The following is a 17,956-nucleotide window of genomic DNA, read 5'->3' as shown; positions in this document are numbered from 1 at the left end:
CGGCGCCCTCCAAGGTGACAAGTCTGTTGATTAAAAAGCTGCCTATTCTCTTAAGACAAGCACTGCGCAAATAAATCTCTCCGAACCTTGTTTTTAAATGTCGTTTCCCAGATACCAAGCTGTCACATGTCCGGAAAGCAATTTATTTATTTCTTCATGCCAGCGGATCGCGTTAAAAAGTTGTACTGCTAACTTTTGAAATGCACAGTACAGAACATCCACCACGAAGTATATTAAGCAAAACCCTTGAATATTTCCATGACTATTTCATATATCTTAGGAAATATCCACAATAAACTCAAACGTAAAAGAAATCTCATGCTCATTTGGTGGGCACCGAATGAAACAAAATAAGAAATTGTTATTTAATAGAAATGATGTTTATACCGATATCGTGGTATTTTGGACTGTTTTCGAGAAAGTAAGATTTTGATATAGCTTGTAATATGTTTGTCGAATCATTGCTTTCAGTGGCCATATAACTATTGCGTAAACCTTTTTTTAAAAAAAGTCATAAACAATGGATTCCGTAACCCGAACCGAATGTGTTTCGTCAAAAGAATATTACGGAAAAATATTTCACAGAAAATAAGTCTATATTATGCGGAAGTATGTAAAACATGGTGTAGTGTTCTGTCCTTATTTCGGGAACTACGGTAAAGGTTTAAGACTATATCAAAATTCAACTTCAGTAATGAAAAATCAACGTGAAGAACGTTTATATTAAACGTGTAGAGCGTTAACATGAATAACATGACTTTGTGTGTGTGTGTGTGTGTGTGTGTGTGTGTGTGTGTGTGTGTGTGTGTGTGTGTGTGTGTGTGTCTGTCTGTCTGTCTGTCTGTCTGTCTGTCTGTCTGTCTGTGTGTAACCGATCGGATGATCACGCTTTCTGAATTGGTTGATTGTAAACGTCATCGGATCCAGAACACGTAGATTGATTGATTTATAATATAAATTTTCCTAATATTTTCCCTATGGAATTATCGATATCTTGCATTAACAGCTACACCCGCCCTGCTTTTGCTTTTGGGGCAACCCCTCGAAACTTTTCCTTTTTGTGAAGAAGAAGAAGAAGAAGAAGAAATACAGTTTATTAATGTGTCATATGCCGCAATTCATTAAAAACGATATTGTCACAGGAGTTCAAAAGCAGCTTTCGGCCATAAGGCCTATGAGACACAGATATCACAGTTGTATAAAAACATGTAATACACCCACTCATCACACGGAAGTAATAGTGAGACTCCATGATAGATACATCCTTAATAGGTTTAGCATTTGAAGTTACATTTCAAAATGTGCTTTTATAAAGTGCCGTTTGGTGATAAGTCATTCTGTGTTCAGACTTTGGAACAAGCTGCCTCTTGATACAAAACTACATCCTTATTATTATTTTACAGATTTGGATAGATAGCAGCAGAGAGGGTTCGGGTGATCCTGGCGCAGTCAGGCTGGTAAAGCTCATCATCAGCTCAGGGCCCTCGCCCCCTCTACACGCAGCCTAGGCAGCGAATGGGACTTCTCCCAGGAAACACTGCCTAGTCGAACCCACCAAGAACTTTCCGGATAATATGAAGGCTCCCCAACACTGCAGCCTTCTGCAGTACCTAGATTGTCACAGGGGCTGTGCTCCTGGTGGAGAACCCGGGCACTCCAGGAGGTACCAAACCCAGGGCACCGAGAACAATGGGGAGTCTGACGACAGTCTACTTGGGATGCAAGCGAGACATTTCAAAGGCGAGGTCCTTTTCCTGAATCTTGCCAATCACGTTGCTGTCAAAAGGGACAGAAATGTCAATGATATCAATAATTTCATTGGCTTTATCAAAAAGGACAAGCTCAGGTTTGTTGACAGGAATTCGTCCCAGGCTGTATATTGGCCTATTCGACAGAAGTTTAAAAGCATCATTTTCCAGGACGCCCTGGACATGTTCAGGGTCTTACAATGGATGGACCTCGGAGTCAAAGCCACAGGCATGGCGGAGACGATAGTAAAAGCAGCGAGCCATGCCATCATGTCTCTTAAGATATGCTGTTTGTGCCAAGGAAGGGCATCCACTGTCAAGGTGTTGGACAGTCTCTGTAAATTCATTGCAAAGACGACATTTCATGCTAACATTTTGATGAAGAATCACATTTTGAACGATTGTGAGTGGGAAGTGACTGGTCCTGAGCAGCAAAAAGGAAGCCCTCAGTTTCACATTTGAGACCAGCCGACTTCATCCAGGCGAAGGAGTCGGTTGGATTGCTGTTCTGTTCCACACACTGCAAGTACACATGATGCAATGGCTTCTCAGACAGCTTCTCCACAAAGGACGGACACTGGGCAGACTTGGTAAAGGACTTCACCTGGTTTTTACTCCTATCGCTGTACAGCAGTACATCGCCTTCAACAAAATCAATCTCAATTTTCAGATTGTGTGCAACAACCTTGGCAGGCTTAAAATAGCTGTGGAACTCTTTGCTTTCATCGTGAGGTTTTCGTGCATCACCAGAAGATCATCTGACAAATAAACATGTGCAAAAGTACACAATAAAATTCTATCGTGAAGTGCCTCCACATTAATCAAACCCCGACCTCCCGAATTGATTGGCATGTATAAAAGATTAAGAGAGGAACGAGGGTGGTGTGCTCTGTTATCGGACATGATCCCTCTGGTCAGGCGGTCAAGACTCTGGATGTCTTGTTTGGTCCAATCAACTACCCTAAAGGAATAGGAGAGGACTGGCACAGCAAAAGTATTGGTGGCTTTGACCTTGTTTCAAGCATTTAGCTCTGGACTCCAGATTTTCTTTGGACGAGATTTATACTCGGCCCGGAGTTTATCTTGAATCTGGGCATTCTGGAGCTTGTCTCGAACTTGCATTCCAAGATAGGTGTAGGCCTGATGTTCCACAAGATGCTCAATAACTCCTCCCCCTTGTAAATTGACCGATCCAATAGTTACCTTGTCACGTTTCAAATGAAGAGTATTACATTTGTCGAGTCTTAAAGTCATGGCAACATCATTAGAAAAGGACTCGACAAGGAGAACCTGTTCTTTCAAATTGGTATCCCCTTTGGCAAGGAGCTCAATATCATCCATGTAGAGGAGATGAGTAAGAGGTGTTGGGGATCTGTGCTGTGGAGGTCCGGGATGGTAGCCCTCCTCGTTATTGAGCAGAAAACTCAAAGGATTTAAAGACAGACAAAAAAGCAAAGGACTGAAGGAGTCCCCCTGAAACATTCCTCTTCCGATTGGAATAGATTCCGAAGTCTGCACCTGCCCTTGCGAGTACATCTCAAGCTGAGTCGACCAGCAACTCATTAAAGACTTGAGTAAATCAAGTAGTCGCTCAGGGAGGTCAATACACTGAAGAGACTTCAGAATCCGGACAGAGTCATATGTCTTTTTGTAGTCAATCCAGCACATGGAGAGGCTGCGATGATACGTTTCAGCCTATTCCAAAATCATTTTCTGTACAAGAAGTTGATCCTTGCACTCCCAACATCCCTTTCTCACCCCCTTCTGCTCTCTGTAAATTATCTCATTGGAAGAGCAGTAAGATGACACGAGGTTTGTCAAACACCTTGTGAATAATTTGTATTGAGTATTAAGACATGTGATAGGGCGGAAGTTTTGGGGATCAGTCAAGTCTCCTTTTTTGGGAAGGAGTATTTTGCAGAACCATGGAGGAACATCACCTGTGTCCACAAGAGAGTTAATACCGGTTTCGAATGCCATCAGGTCCTGGAGCTGTATTAGATTTGGACTTCTTAATGACACCTTTCAGGCAATCGGGTGAGATGTAACAGACAAACGACCTAGTTAATTTCTCATGCATTGCATGGTCATAATCACTGACCCATGGTGCGTCCAGGTTACAGTCGCCGGGTATAGACCACAACTGTTTCCAGAACCTTTCATTGGCAGCCATGGGAGGCCATTTATCATGCTCATCATCACCACTTGTCTTGAGTTGCCCGTAAAATTGCTTTTCATTACTTCTAAAAAGTTTTTATTGTTTTGGTAAATTTGTTTTTTGTTCCCATATTTTCTTTCTTTCTGTCCAAACCTTTATTTTCGCCTTAAGGGAATCATAAATTTGGAGAAGTATCTTCTCTTGTGTTGTCTTGTATTGTAGTTTTAATTTTCTCCATATTGCCTTTTGCCGTTTTGACATTGGACTCCCTGATGATCTTATTTTAAGGCACAGCTCTATCCATGAAATGTTTCTTCTAGTTTCATTAAGTTTTACAAGAAACGGTTTTTCTTTGGTCTTTTGTTCTTGTTATTATTACAGGGTTTGTCTTTAGAAACTGAGTGAAGTTCCTCCACAGTTCGAGCAGCAGCATAGACACAGCAATTTACTTCATGTAACGAACAGTACGCAGAAAGTTTTAAAGAAATAGCATCATTTAGTAAATCAATTTCACTCTTGGGAAAAAGAAACGTTTAGTTGTTTGATTGGTCTCCTTTTTTCCAAAGGTAAATCACAAATTTCATCATAAATAGAACTGAACAAAATGTAAACAGGATTTTCGGGAAAATCTGCAACTGAGGAAGAGGAAGAGTGAGGGTCCAAAATTTCGGGGCCACTTGGCTCTTTTTCGGAAGAGTTTCCATCAGGAAGAGGAAAGAGGATAACCCGGACGTTCATCAGAAGCTTGGGATCAGCTGCCACTTGAGCAGTTTGCTCTTGCAAAGGTTCCTGACGGGCACCAGTTGTGGGTTGAACTTGCTCACGGGCATGAGGTTTCTAAGCCGCCGGAGTTGATTTTGCTCCGTCAGGTAAGCGTACATGGGCATAGTATTGTCCCAATGCAACTTTAGCGACTTGCCGTTAATTCGTGGATTTTCAGGCCATCCTGTCGGTGTCACACACTCAAGTAGTGTGGTTCTGAGATGTTTTGACCAAGATATTCTTGGCCGGGTTCTGTGGCCTTCCCCTGGAGCAAGTCCCATCTCCAGTGTGGTTGCTTTCATTACCGGAGGAAGGCTGACTGGACTGCGGAATTGAAAGATGTTTTTCTCGTTGATTGTCTGTAACCCAGTATGAAAACCAGCTTCGCGAGGTCAGCCCTAACTGGGTGATGTACCTTCATTTCAGGAAATAAAATTCCCCTATCTGAGCCCACCACGGAGAGGCGTACATCATAAAGGCCCTTATTATTATTATGTTTTATAGATTGAGATAGAAATGCAGCAGAGAGGGTTCGGGTGATCCTGGCACAGTCAGGTTGGTAAAACTCATCAGCAGCTCAGGGCCTCGCCATTATTATTATTATTATTACAACAACATTACACACTAATTTGCATAAAGCCATGGCATAAATCGCTTTGGAAAACTCCGCATTGCTCAATTCTCAGTGAAGCAGTCTCACTAATCTCTCCTCAGAAAAGTACATGTTTACGTTTCCTGTCTCGCTACCACTGAAATTGTAGTTAGACCGGGAAAAATATTTCCAAAAGTACTATAGTATACGTCTAGTTTTTTGTGGTTAACAAAGGACAAAATATGAATTAGTTCATTGATTTTGATGTGTTAAATACGGTAACCACAGAGGTGTTCGGGAACACAGGGGACCGTTCATAATTATGGCAAAGCTTTGGAGCTGATAATGAATATTATAAAATAAATTGATGTGCAAAGTAAGTGACAACTCCTCCCAACGTGCCATGTACAAAAACAATGCCGTGATGTTGTTGGAATATTGCTAAAAGCGGCGTACAACCATACCCATTTGCTTTATGGTGTTTGACCAGTTTTTCAACCTTATTTGTTAATATTTGTACATTTTTGGTTAAAAGTAATCTTTAATTGTGCTTTGTCTTTTACACAGCAGGGTCGTATGTTTCGCCACAATGAGGACAGTCACATGTAAGACGTGTTTTTGATTAACGGAATCGGGCGTTCAGGCTCGTTGACCCCGATGAAACATGCCATCGTACCCAATGCTCATGATATCAATCACTAGATCATCTGGTACAGTGAGTGAGTAAGTTTAATGTTACGCCACACTCGGCAATATTCAATCTGCATGGCGGTGGTCTGGACCAGACAATCCAATACTCAACAGCATGAACATCGATCGACGCAATTTGGAGCCGATGACATGTGTCAAGCAAGTCTGACCACCCGACCCCATCTAATGACAAGCATGGTTACTGAAGATCAATTCAGACTTGGACCTTCACGGGTAGCCTGTTAGAGCCTCGATCGTTTAAAGGCCTCCGTCATACAGCTGTGACCGGCTTTCAGCAACTAATAACCAATATATAAATCAGATGACACATTACTAGAAAAAGCAGATTATCTTTCTGAACACATGTCTCCTCAGAGCCAAAATAAACTTTATGATTTTCAAGTAAAGGGCTAAAAGCAACGTGTTTTCCAGACTGTTGTAATTTTTTTCAAAACGTTCGGCGAAAATTTAATGGGAAAAAAACATCAACACTAATGTTGATAATCAATAAAAGGTGTTTCATGTTGACGATATAAGGTGACAGATACATTAAATAAAACAACCATCCACGATCCTTTGTTTGGAAAGCAGCTCAGATCGGCCTAATAAGACTATACTATTACTGAAAATGAACAACGTGTTAATACCTTCTAGGAACGCTGGCAACGAAGTGCAGGTAAACTATGTGCGCAAGGCGTGCTAAGTCGCCTGTGCGATAAATGATAAAGGAGTGCTTATTCGGGGTGGTGTAACCAATCAGTTGTAGGTAGATACCTACACTGTATATTTTTACCCTCTGTATTTTGACCGTATTCAGACAGGTAATCAACCATACAATCGTTTATCCCCTTGCTTGGATACGCCGTTTCATATAGCAGTTACCTCCCTTATCTTTGCACACCCGCATCACTTACAAGAGGATTTAAAAAACAAAACAAAACGGAAAAAACCCCACTGAAGTCATTATCTCATATGTCATTCTTCAATGACATAAATACTCTTAATAACCCTCTGGGTCGAAAGTTTATGAATAAATTGTAACATGGGCTATTTATACAATGTGATATAAATTTATGTAATATTCCAAATTTCCGCATCTGTGATTAAGCCCATTATTAAACCTTTTTCATCGTCTAACACTTCAATTAGTATAACCCTGAGAGGATAAAAGATATACACAATATAAATGTAACCATTATGCATACAGGACACTTGGAATTATTAAAAGATATTATTTATCGATTAGAGGTCTAATAATAGTTACCTAATAACATATTAACATCAAGTGTGGGCCGTTCTTACCTGGCAATACCGAATTGCCCTCCGGTAGTTTCATAACAGTGTTAATAAGTTATCGACTTTAAACTTGATTCTCAGCACTAATACATACGGAGGGAATAAACACCCTTGCGTTACACAGGTCGACTTAAACCCTGAATGACATGCGTGGCCACTCAATGACTGGCCGTGTCTGGTTTACATGAGCTTACAGGTCTTAATAGTCGTATTATAGACTGCTCCCTATGTGCTGTACTGTAAACATGGTTGTTGTATTGAGAGAATGACGGTCAACGTTTATAGTCAGTCGTTGACATACGTGTGTGAGAAACACAATGTTGGGAACCCATCTGTTCCTGACCCGTTAAACACAGGACAGAATAGTTAACTCTACAGCCAGGAAGAACTCGTAGTCGCTGTTGTGGATACTACCTATGATTGGATTAACATCACAGTTTTTTAACATAAATTGGCGGAAAACGGTGCGTTTCCGTGGATACTGAACGCCTTCAAGTGGTGATTGAAATTTTGTGCTTCGAGATTTTTCCTACAAGATAGCACGAGAGATACCTGAGAAATCTGTATGTAGTATCTGTGAATTGCAACGGTTCCTTGATGTGTTTTTTTATATGTACACTGTTTATAACCCGGTGTCATTTATGCATGGTGGCAGTTCACGACCACACGACGTTATACCAGTTTAAAGTGCCGTTCTAAACCTATCTAAAAAGCGATCAACTTTATCAGGACCTCACAGGCTGATGAATCTCTCCGATCACGCCGATCACAAAGTGAAAGTTTTCACTGAACATTCTCTCAAGAACCCCTAGTGACGGACAGATGACTGATTACTGTTGAGTGTCCGATGACGACTGCCGATACCACGTTAGCAAGAACGCACACTAGAGGGTTGTGTTACGGTTCTCTTTTCATCAGTCACGGTTCAGAGGATACCACGAGATATAGTTCTAGGCTGATTACAGCCAAGGATAACAAGAGGGTCCTGCTTACATAGTAACAGATAAACAGACCTCCGAACCTTCATTTTCATTCGTGAAAGCTTTTTACTGTACCGCTTACGCTTCGATAGACCTGACTGTGTAAACATCGTGTTTCAGGAATTGCTTCATGATATAGCCTTGTTTGGAAGCAATTTCCTTTGTTTGTGAGAGGCAACAACGATTTCAGCTGGACATTATTGGATTTGTGATCGAAACTGCTGCGGGGTATGTTTGAATGAAGGGTAAGTGATTGACCCAAGCTTGGACTTTCAAACTCACATGAAAAGAAATGATATACTAAAGAAGAGATTACGACCAGGATAGTGTAGTGATTTAAACTGGAACCATGTTCCAATCGCAGCATTATTTCGAGGGATACTGTTCCACGCCTTCTTTCGTGAGGGAAAGGTCAGTAAACAGGAGTTTGACTTTGCTTCAAATGACCCAGCATGTGCGGGACAGAAACCAAAGACTTGCCACTCCGGACAAAGCAGCTGTGATGGACCTGTCCTCCAGTTTTGAGAAAAGACGTTTAGGTAAACAGCAACAAATTCTCTCAGACATTGCTACCAGATGTCGTGAACAGGAAATCAACGATCTGTCCAGTGAGATAGCCGAGAAGATGGTTCTACGGGAAGGAGCTCAGGAACCGGAAGTGTCGACATATATGACAAACTACATGGCGAAAAAAGAAAGAACGATAGAAGACCTATCTGGAAGGGACGACATCAAAACCCCTCGGAAGGAAGTCAGGAAAGTTAAAGGTAACATGCACAGAGGCTACAAATCATTTCCTGCCAGGAAGATAATCAAGCATCCCAGAAACGAGTTTCAAAAAGCATCGCTCCCAAAAGTGAGGATAGCTTATATCAAAGGCATGCCCCGAGCGGTGCCCAACAGCAGAACCAGGCTTGTAGAGACACAGCCAATCAATGGCCCAATACAACTGGAACACTACATCCAACCCAAACTGGACCCCCTGGCTCCTCTCATCCGGGACACTTCAAGTCTTGACAGTGAATACCAGAACCGGATTGATTCCTATTTTTCAACCGCTCGCATCAGTCTAGGAGCGAGATCAAAGACGATGTGGGAAACCGGATCCGGTTTGAGTGGACCGAGTTACATGAGTCACAAAAGCGCAAAGCGTATCAAACCGGTTAAGTCGATGCTATCTGAGTTTGATCCTGCTAGTGATACCGACTCGCCGGGGCCGCCAGTCAGTCAGCTCAGCAAAATCACCCAGTAGTCACCCTGGGACGCTTTAACACGTCTAGAGACATCTTCGATTGTGCAGGGAGTTATATCCCATCCTATGATAATAACCTTGGACCCATCGAAGCTTTGTTTCCGAAGTAACGTCTCAGGTTCAGTCAGTTTTATAATTCCTCTACTAAGCGCAGAATTTGCCAGGATCATGAAATAAGTTCGGCTGGATGAGTGGTATATGCGTTGTAATATGGTTTAAAACGAAGCTGGGCCAGGAATATAATATTTTGTGTTCGTTTCAAACGGACACTATGTTAACCTCCCTATACTGACCACATAGTTTTGCTTGCTCATGAAAGGAGTATGGTTGTGCAAGTAGTATTGGTCTTGTTAAATAAATACGTCATGTGGCTTTAAACGAAGCTAGGCCAGGGATATTAATATAATATAATAATGTATATACGATGCTATGTATAATCGAGTATTGTATGGGGGATGACATTTCGACAGAAATTACAACTGAAACACGCAAGTGTTTCTTCTTAGTAGAATCCTGCATTGTGCAGGTGTGTCAAGTGAATGTTATGAACGTGTCTTTCAGTGTTATTTGTGCTGATGTTGTGTTTAGTGGCTGCATCTATGGTCGTACCATAGCATATATTTTCAATATTACTTTTCTGAGGCAAGAACCCGTTCAAGAAAAACAAACTTGATCTTTTGCGTACTCTTATGAGAATAAACCACTTGTATCGTGTTAACGTTTCTTTATTCAATATCGGCGATTCTTGGTGACGTTTGTTCCGGTGGTATTTCAACCACCACGGACAGAATTAAAGGGAAAAGCATGGGCAGTCGTCCCAGGTCCCATGGTTAGGCGGTTGAGTTGAGTCCCTTGGTGGCGTCAGGATGCATGGACTTTCCTTCAGATTCAGCTGTGTCCGAGTGTGATTTAAAGGCTGGAAGACACAGATTGGGCTGTTGTCTGAGGCGGGTCTAGGACAATTCCCACCCGGACAAATGCCACCCGGACAATTCCCACCTAGGGCAATTCCCACCTAGGACAATAACCATCTAGGACAATTCCCTCCCGGACAATCCCCACCCCAAAATAAGAGTAACATGAAGAACATAGTTCAGTTTCAACATTTATTCATTTTAACATATGTGCCATATAAAACAAACATGAACTCTTGCCTTCTTCTTGACATGCTTTAATGTCAGTTTTACTGATCCTATTTAATTCATAACAAATGACAGCATTTCAGTAAGGAAGCATTATTTTGTAACACACATAAGATGGGGATTATAGTGACAACAACTGGGTGGGAATTGTCCTAGGCGGGAATTGTCATAGGTGGGAATTGGGAATTGTCCAGGTGGCATTTGTCCGGGTGGGTTTCGTCCGGGTGGGAGTTGTCCTGCTCCCGTCTCCCTTGTGCACACTACATTCCTATGTTCGTGGATCGGATCCCGGGTCGCCCCGATTATATTTCAAAGTTTTGTGCACCAAAATGGTAGACTTCTGGGATCTGCATTGACTTGCGACTCTCATCACACATTAACAAACATGCCGGGACAACATTAAAATTATTCATGACGCCACTCCGTTTAGAAATATTTGAAATTTTCCTCACAAGCGGGGTGGTTTGTGTGTGTGTGTGTGTGTGTGTGTGTGTGTGTGTGTGTGTGTGTGTGTGTGTGTGTGTGTGTGTGTGTGTGTGCGTGTGTGTGTGCGTGTGTGTGTGTTTTATGTAGAGGTAGCATAGACTAACAGCTAGTCTCTGAAATGAACATATTTTACTGAAAAAACGTTCATAGTGAAAAAATTAATCTAATGAAATGGAGCCCTGAGACTTTCTTCATTTTCAGCTATGAAATCTAGACTTGCCACAGTGTCTAGACTTGCGTGGGCTTTCTTGGATATATTATACTTCAGGGTCTGTACGACAGACTAAGGTAGCGTCGGTGACCGTGGATATTGTCGTGACTGTAGCATAGAGGGCACATTGTAACAGTTATTTAGTAACTAAGATACATTCTCCATAGTAGTGTTCGTAGTCGAAGTACATAGAAGTAGCGTACGTGGTCTTGGAATAGCGTCATGCATTACACGTCTGGTGAACACATGCGATATATTGTAGATAACAGTCCGGTGTTGACCGTAGTATAATACATCATATTGCGTGATCGAAGTTTATACGAATATCGAACTGAGCAGTAGCATGAATGTTGAAGTAATATGGAAGGTTCCTACAGAGACGGGGATTGTTACCTGGAGAGGTGTGAACAATTGAGATTGCAGTCGTAAATATCTCATGCTGCCTTCTCACTGTAAGCCTGCAGTGACTGGTCGCTATGCTTCATTGTAGTCACCGGGGCTGAGAGTAAGCTGGGACATAAACTATCTTCTCTCGACACAGTTTACACAGTGCATTGGATTTGTGTATTTTTTTACTTAAACACACGTGAACAAACATGCCGGGATAACATTAAAATTATTCATGACGCCACTCCGTTTTGAAATATTCGAAATCTGCTTTCGCAGCTGAACCGGCGATACCCACAACTATCCATATGACTGACATTATTTTCCTCATAAGCGGGCAAAGTGTGTGCGTGCGTGGTGGTGGTGGGAGGGTTGGGGTGGTTAGTGTTTACCGAACGTTCACTAAATGACCATTGTAACTCTTCTGAAATGTGGTGATGGTGTTGATCGCTGTGCATAGTCCGACCAGTGTGATTGGACGATAACTTTGGTAAGTATTTTGTCAGGGGAAATCCGATCTAGTGCGCTTGTCAGTTCTAAAGGGTTCACAGTGTAGTTCGCGCTGCGGCTGTTCCTCACTTTCGGGACAGACGGGGGACCCAGGAGCAATCAGTGTTGGTTCACCACTTCAAAGCCCCTGACAGCTTGACAGCATCCAATCATTAGTACCATCAGAGACCATACAATCTATTATATGGTCTCTGGTACCATAGGGGTAGGGGTAGGGGTAGGGGCAGGGGTAGGGGCAGGGGCAGGGCTAGGGGTAGGAGTAGGAGTAGGAGTAGGAGTAGGAGTAGGAGTAGGAGTAGGAGTAGGAGTAGGAGTAGGGGCAGGGGCAGGGGAGGGGCAGGGGTAGGGGTAGGGGTAGGGGCAGGGGCAGGGGCAGGGGCAGGGGCAGGGGTAGGGGTAGGGGTAGGGGTAGGGGCAGGGGCAGGGGAGGGGCAGGGGCAGGGGCAGGGGCAGGGGCAGGGGCAGGGGCAGGGGCAGGGCAGGGGCAGGGGTAAGGGTAGGGGTAGGGGTAGGGGCAGGGGTAAGGGTAGGGGTAGGGGTAAGGGTAGGGGTACGGGCCAGTAAATCTCCGCAGTAACTGCCTAATGAATTTTCATGAGGTCATGTTTTTAAATATAGCACTCTATTCGACTTTTTAAGTCAAAATACACTTTTAAATTTATGAAATGATATGGCATGATAAATTGTGGCATTTTACTTTTTTTGTAATGTTTGTTACGTTCCTACATTCAAATTTGGGTCTAATGAATTATTTTGTGGGCTTGGTAACTTTCAGGTATTGGTACCTCGACTAGCAAGCATTCTTTGGAAACTATTTCTAACACTATGTGGGATGACCGCACGCACGAACGCCCGCACACGCACACGGCTGTAATAAATTATCGGTGCCTAGATGTTCACCCTATGCCACCCTCAATATCTCCAGGGTATACGATCCGATAAGTCTCCACTATACCCTGGACGCATCTACGGGTCGGCCCGATAATTTTATTACCTCCCTTTGCTGGCTCCGCATTCTCACAGTAGCCAATCAGCAAGGCCGCCGTTATAACCGAACTTGCCAGTGTTCAACAAAGGTAGCAGTTGCAACTGCGAAGGTTTGCTTGCCGCGCGACTCACAATTTGGGGAAATCATTCAGACAAATTTATAGATCCGAAACCTTTTTAAAAACATATGAAAGAAATCCATCTACCTCTTTCAGAGAACCTCTGCATGATTTGTTTGCCAAGTTTAATCGGTTAGATAATTTAAAAAGCGAAAGTGAGTTGTGATTGGTTCGCTCGAATTCCCAGCGTAGACACCTGATTGGATAAAAAGCCAACCAAGGGAGGTAATACATTTATCAGACTGAGCCGTAGATGCATCCAGGGTATAGTGGAGACTTATCGGAACGTATACCCTGGAGACATCGAGGATGACCCTATGCCTGCTTGATCGGAACCTACTGACACGCTTCTATGTAGTTTATATAGACTGTATGGCAGATGTCACAAAGAATATACATATCACTTACAGCTGACAGGCAGGTCAAGCGGCACAATCTCTACACCTTCAGTGTTACAAGTGTATGTAGGTAACAGATTATCTACCAGTTAATACACGGTCACCCATGGGTAGTCCTTCACCCCGCAGCCCCACCTCGCGATACTCAACCTGCAACTCCCACCCCTTCACAAGCTAGCGTCAGTCGCTGCATGGAGCAGGAAAGAGGTGTCGCTTGTTTCTCGAAGTGGCGTTAAATGTGTTCGGGCACGTGGGGGCAATCTCACGACTGGCTGAGCATGGACTCTGTCAGTTACCTATTGTTGAGTAGATTTCCTCTGCGGTTGTGGCGTGTGGGGTGTAGAGTTATCTCTGTCTGATTTCTGTTGATCTTAGTTCAGCATTAAGATAGTTCTACATCCCTGATTAACTGGCGTAGCGGAACTGATCAGGAAATGTAATTATTTCTATGTAGCCACGTTCAAAGTCAGCAAAAGGCGAACAAATAATAAATCTTGAAATACGTTTGCCAAAACTGTCCTAACCTGTACTTATCTAGTTTGGGAGACTTTGCAAAAGACTTCGTTACCTCATGTTGACATGAATCAATGTCAATTCCACACCTTGAGAGAATTGTCTGTAGAAATGTTCTCTGTAGCTTTTTGTCAAAATGGTAACCTCTTGATCATTAAAATTAAATAAATACCTCGATAATTAGTTTTTCACTGTGAAATTAGACCGAGGGGCAATAGATTTTTTTCCTAGCCTAAACTCTGATTGCTTTATCCGTGAATTTATTTCCTGTGACTTTCTTTCTAATCACGCAATGATTGATTTGTTGTTATAATTAAACATATAATAAAAGTTATTGTGACATTTTGTCTTTGACTGTTTTTCCTAGCCTAAACTGTACGTGACGTTTTATCCGTGACGTGACCGCTGATAACACTGTTATCGGATATTATTCGTGTCTCTTTAATCATCACTTTACCCTGTAACAGTGTTTTAAAACGTATGTTGTTGCTGTGTACTTTTGCGTAATGCTTTCTCCCAGTGACTCCACTAATAATGTGACCCCTAGCATGGCTGAAAAGTACATCTGTGCCGAACAAAACCCAAAATATTGTGACTGTCCAAGATAAGATGTCCGAAATGCTAATCAGCAGTCATGCATCATGAGAATATCGTTTTAAAAGTTTTAAATCAAGTTACTTGCAATAATAAAGAGCCAAATTGTGCAATCAGTCACTTCGTGAAATGACTAAAAATTTATGTCATTTCGTGTACCAACAATCAACATACTTCAGTCATTTAATTAAATTTCATTTCATCTATATGGTGGACTGCTACACATGTATAGGTGTGGCTGCTGTGGACACAGCAAACGTCAAACAAACAAGTGTAAATGTTCCAAAGCCTAGCTGAAGTGCAACGGTCAATACCACAATAGTATTAACCGTTAGTTGCAACAAGTGAGGTTTAAATCGTGATCCACTTTTCTCGATTAAGTTATTAATTGAAATTTCATGAAATGACTGAAATAAATTCATAAAATGACGCAATGACTGATCTCACAATCAGACTGCAAGATATACACGTATACATGTACTCAATGGGAAATCAAACATATAATAACAAAAAGGTATATTTTCTTTAGCACCTCAGTTCATATCAAACCTAAACAGATGAAAATTTAAGAATGCCATGCTTAAAAAATGGAGACCATGTGTTGTGAAATGCATTGTGTGTCTTGAGACAAGTAATGTGTACATTTATTAACGATGTGTGTACATTTAATACATCCGCGTGACACAAACAATGAACACAATATCTTCTAGTGGGCGTTCTCATGGTGCCAGTGACTCCCATATTAACTGCCAGCACGTATTTCAACATTCGAGAGCAGGATTTGAGAAGCGTCTCGAAAAGTCACCTGCAAATAGATCACCTCGTGGTAGAGTGGATTGAGTACCTAACATTTTCTATACTACCCTCAGGCAATGCCGATCTGTGGGAAATTCATTTAGTACTCAGTGTTAGTAGTATTTGGGTTGTTGCCTAACTCCGGTACTCCTCATTATGATCGGATACCCGTTTCGTTTGCAGGAGATTTGCCCACTGCATTTTGACCCATCACGCCTTGTCTCTAAATCCATTTCCCTCTGTCTTCTTTGTGCCGCGGTTATTGGTGCACAAAAGCACTCTAAATCCCGACCCTTCCCCTTTGATATTCGTACTTTGGTATGGTCCTCTCCATGGCCTTGATGATTTTGTAATTGGCAAATATTCCGTCACCTTATACAAATGTAACACTGAAGGGTACAGGCTGCTCCGCTTTGTCTGCCTTTCAGCTGTAAGCGACATACATTCTTTGTGACATTTACTGTACACAGTCTTTGTGACATTTACTGTACACAGTCTTTGTGACATTTACTGTACACAGTCTTTGTGACATTTACTGTACACAGTCTTTGTGACATTTACTGTACACAGTCTTTGTGACATTTACTGTACACAGTCTTTGTGACATTTACTGTACACAGTCTTTGTGACATTTACTGTACACAGTCTTTGTGACATTTACTGTACACAGTCTTTGTGACATTTACTGTACACAGTCTTTGTGACATTTACTGTACACAGTCTTTGTGACATTTACTGTACACAGTCTATAAACCACATTAAAGAGTGTCAGCTGGCCACGATCAGTGGGGCACGTCGCGAACCAATTATATATATAGGTGTGGTAGCGAGGGCCTAAACTACCTTGACGATCCTGCTGCTTTTCATATCATTTTTATGACGACCGTGTGCTTGTACATTTCATGGCCCTCCTGGAGGATGTCAGACATTGTGGTGGGCCACCACCCCGACCCCCAAAACAGATTTCGTTCCTCCAATGAAAATGTCATACAAAGCTTTCCTGTCTAGTTGTTAAGGCAATATATCGTCACGCCGAAGGCCCGGGTTTGATTTTGAAAATATTCAAAATTAATGAGTGAAGTCCATTTCTGGTGACCCCGGGATCATATTGCTGGCATATTGCTATGAGCGACGTAACACTAACGCACTCCCTCACTTTTCTGAAGAGGAATTCAGTAATTAGACGCCAATTCAGTGAGGTTAAAATGTGTTCAAATGCATTGATTCCGAATTGCCACCACTGAAGTGTTCGATCAGTAGCACTCACTAGCTTCTCACTTCAAGTGAGTGAGTGACTACGGTTTCACTCCACTTTAAAAAATACTCAGTATATCATGTCAGGGGAACACCAGAAATGTGCTTCACACATTGTACCCCGGTGTGGAATTGAACCCAGATCTTACGGTTACTGGTTACAACGAACGCTGTAACCACTGGGCTACCCCATAGCCCCCTTCACACTATAAAGTTAAGTGATGGAATATCGTTATGACAGTTCTATAAGCTAATGAACTACCGTCAAATCAGATTTACATACCTTGGTAAACCCGCATCATCCTGATATAGTGTTCCTGTTGCAAGAAGGATTAATGTACTTGTTTTACAAATCTTATATGACTGTTTTGCTCTCGTAAGCTACACTCGGCACAAGATTTCATTTTCAAAGAATGCTGTCACTGAACACACACAATATCACTAGCACTAAAATGCCAGAAGGTGTGTCCAGGACTATTGCAGAATGCCGCATTATACAACAAACAGCTGTAACTAAAAATCTCAGCATAGTTGCAAAGCCTGACCCTGAACTCACTAGGGTGCGTGTCGAGGTGTCGTCTGTGGTTTCAGAAAATACATTAGTAAACCCTGACATAGGCCTTGAAAACCCCAAGTCCTCCGTGCACTGAGAACATAAAAGATCAGTCTTGTAAGACCATGTGAAGAATCTCACTCCAGGCAACTCATAAGATTGTGCTGCACCTTCTGATTCTGAAACAGCACAAGTTTCAAGAAGTGTGCTAGATTTGTGCCAAGTTTCCCTCCCTTATGCATTGGCTATTTAATTTTTAACTTCATTTACTATTCTATACCATACTTTAATAACGTGTAAAAGAGCCGATATACAGTAAAGCTGCTCAAAAGTTCTATGTTTTTCCTTCGATCATTGGATGTCTATCACAACGGCACATCATATTTTCAACTCAACTCCCCATCGATCATCCAACACTTGCTGCCTACTAGGTGCACGGAGTTAATGTGGCTTTCCCAGCCTTATGAGGTACCCACTCACAGTAGGGTGGACTGGGACACATGGTCACAGTACTTTGTCCAATTTCACT

At 42.2% G+C, this 17,956-nt stretch overlaps 1 protein-coding gene across 1 annotated transcript; it reads left to right on the top strand.

Moving 5' to 3' along the window:
- Nucleotides 1–8,575: 8,575 nt before the first annotated feature.
- LOC137287664 (uncharacterized) lies at nucleotides 8,576–9,478 on the top strand. The gene has a single exon (XM_067820050.1). The coding sequence runs from the start codon at nucleotides 8,576–8,578 to the stop codon at nucleotides 9,476–9,478; it is 903 nt and encodes a 300-aa protein (XP_067676151.1).
- The last annotated feature ends 8,478 nt before the right edge of the window (nucleotides 9,479–17,956 follow it).

Source organism: Haliotis asinina, chromosome 6, assembly GCF_037392515.1.
Source record: "Haliotis asinina isolate JCU_RB_2024 chromosome 6, JCU_Hal_asi_v2, whole genome shotgun sequence".
Classification (NCBI taxonomy): Eukaryota; Metazoa; Mollusca; class Gastropoda; order Lepetellida; family Haliotidae; genus Haliotis; species Haliotis asinina.
Note: the sequence above shows the minus strand (reverse complement) of the source record. Positions and strands in the feature narration are given on the sequence as shown.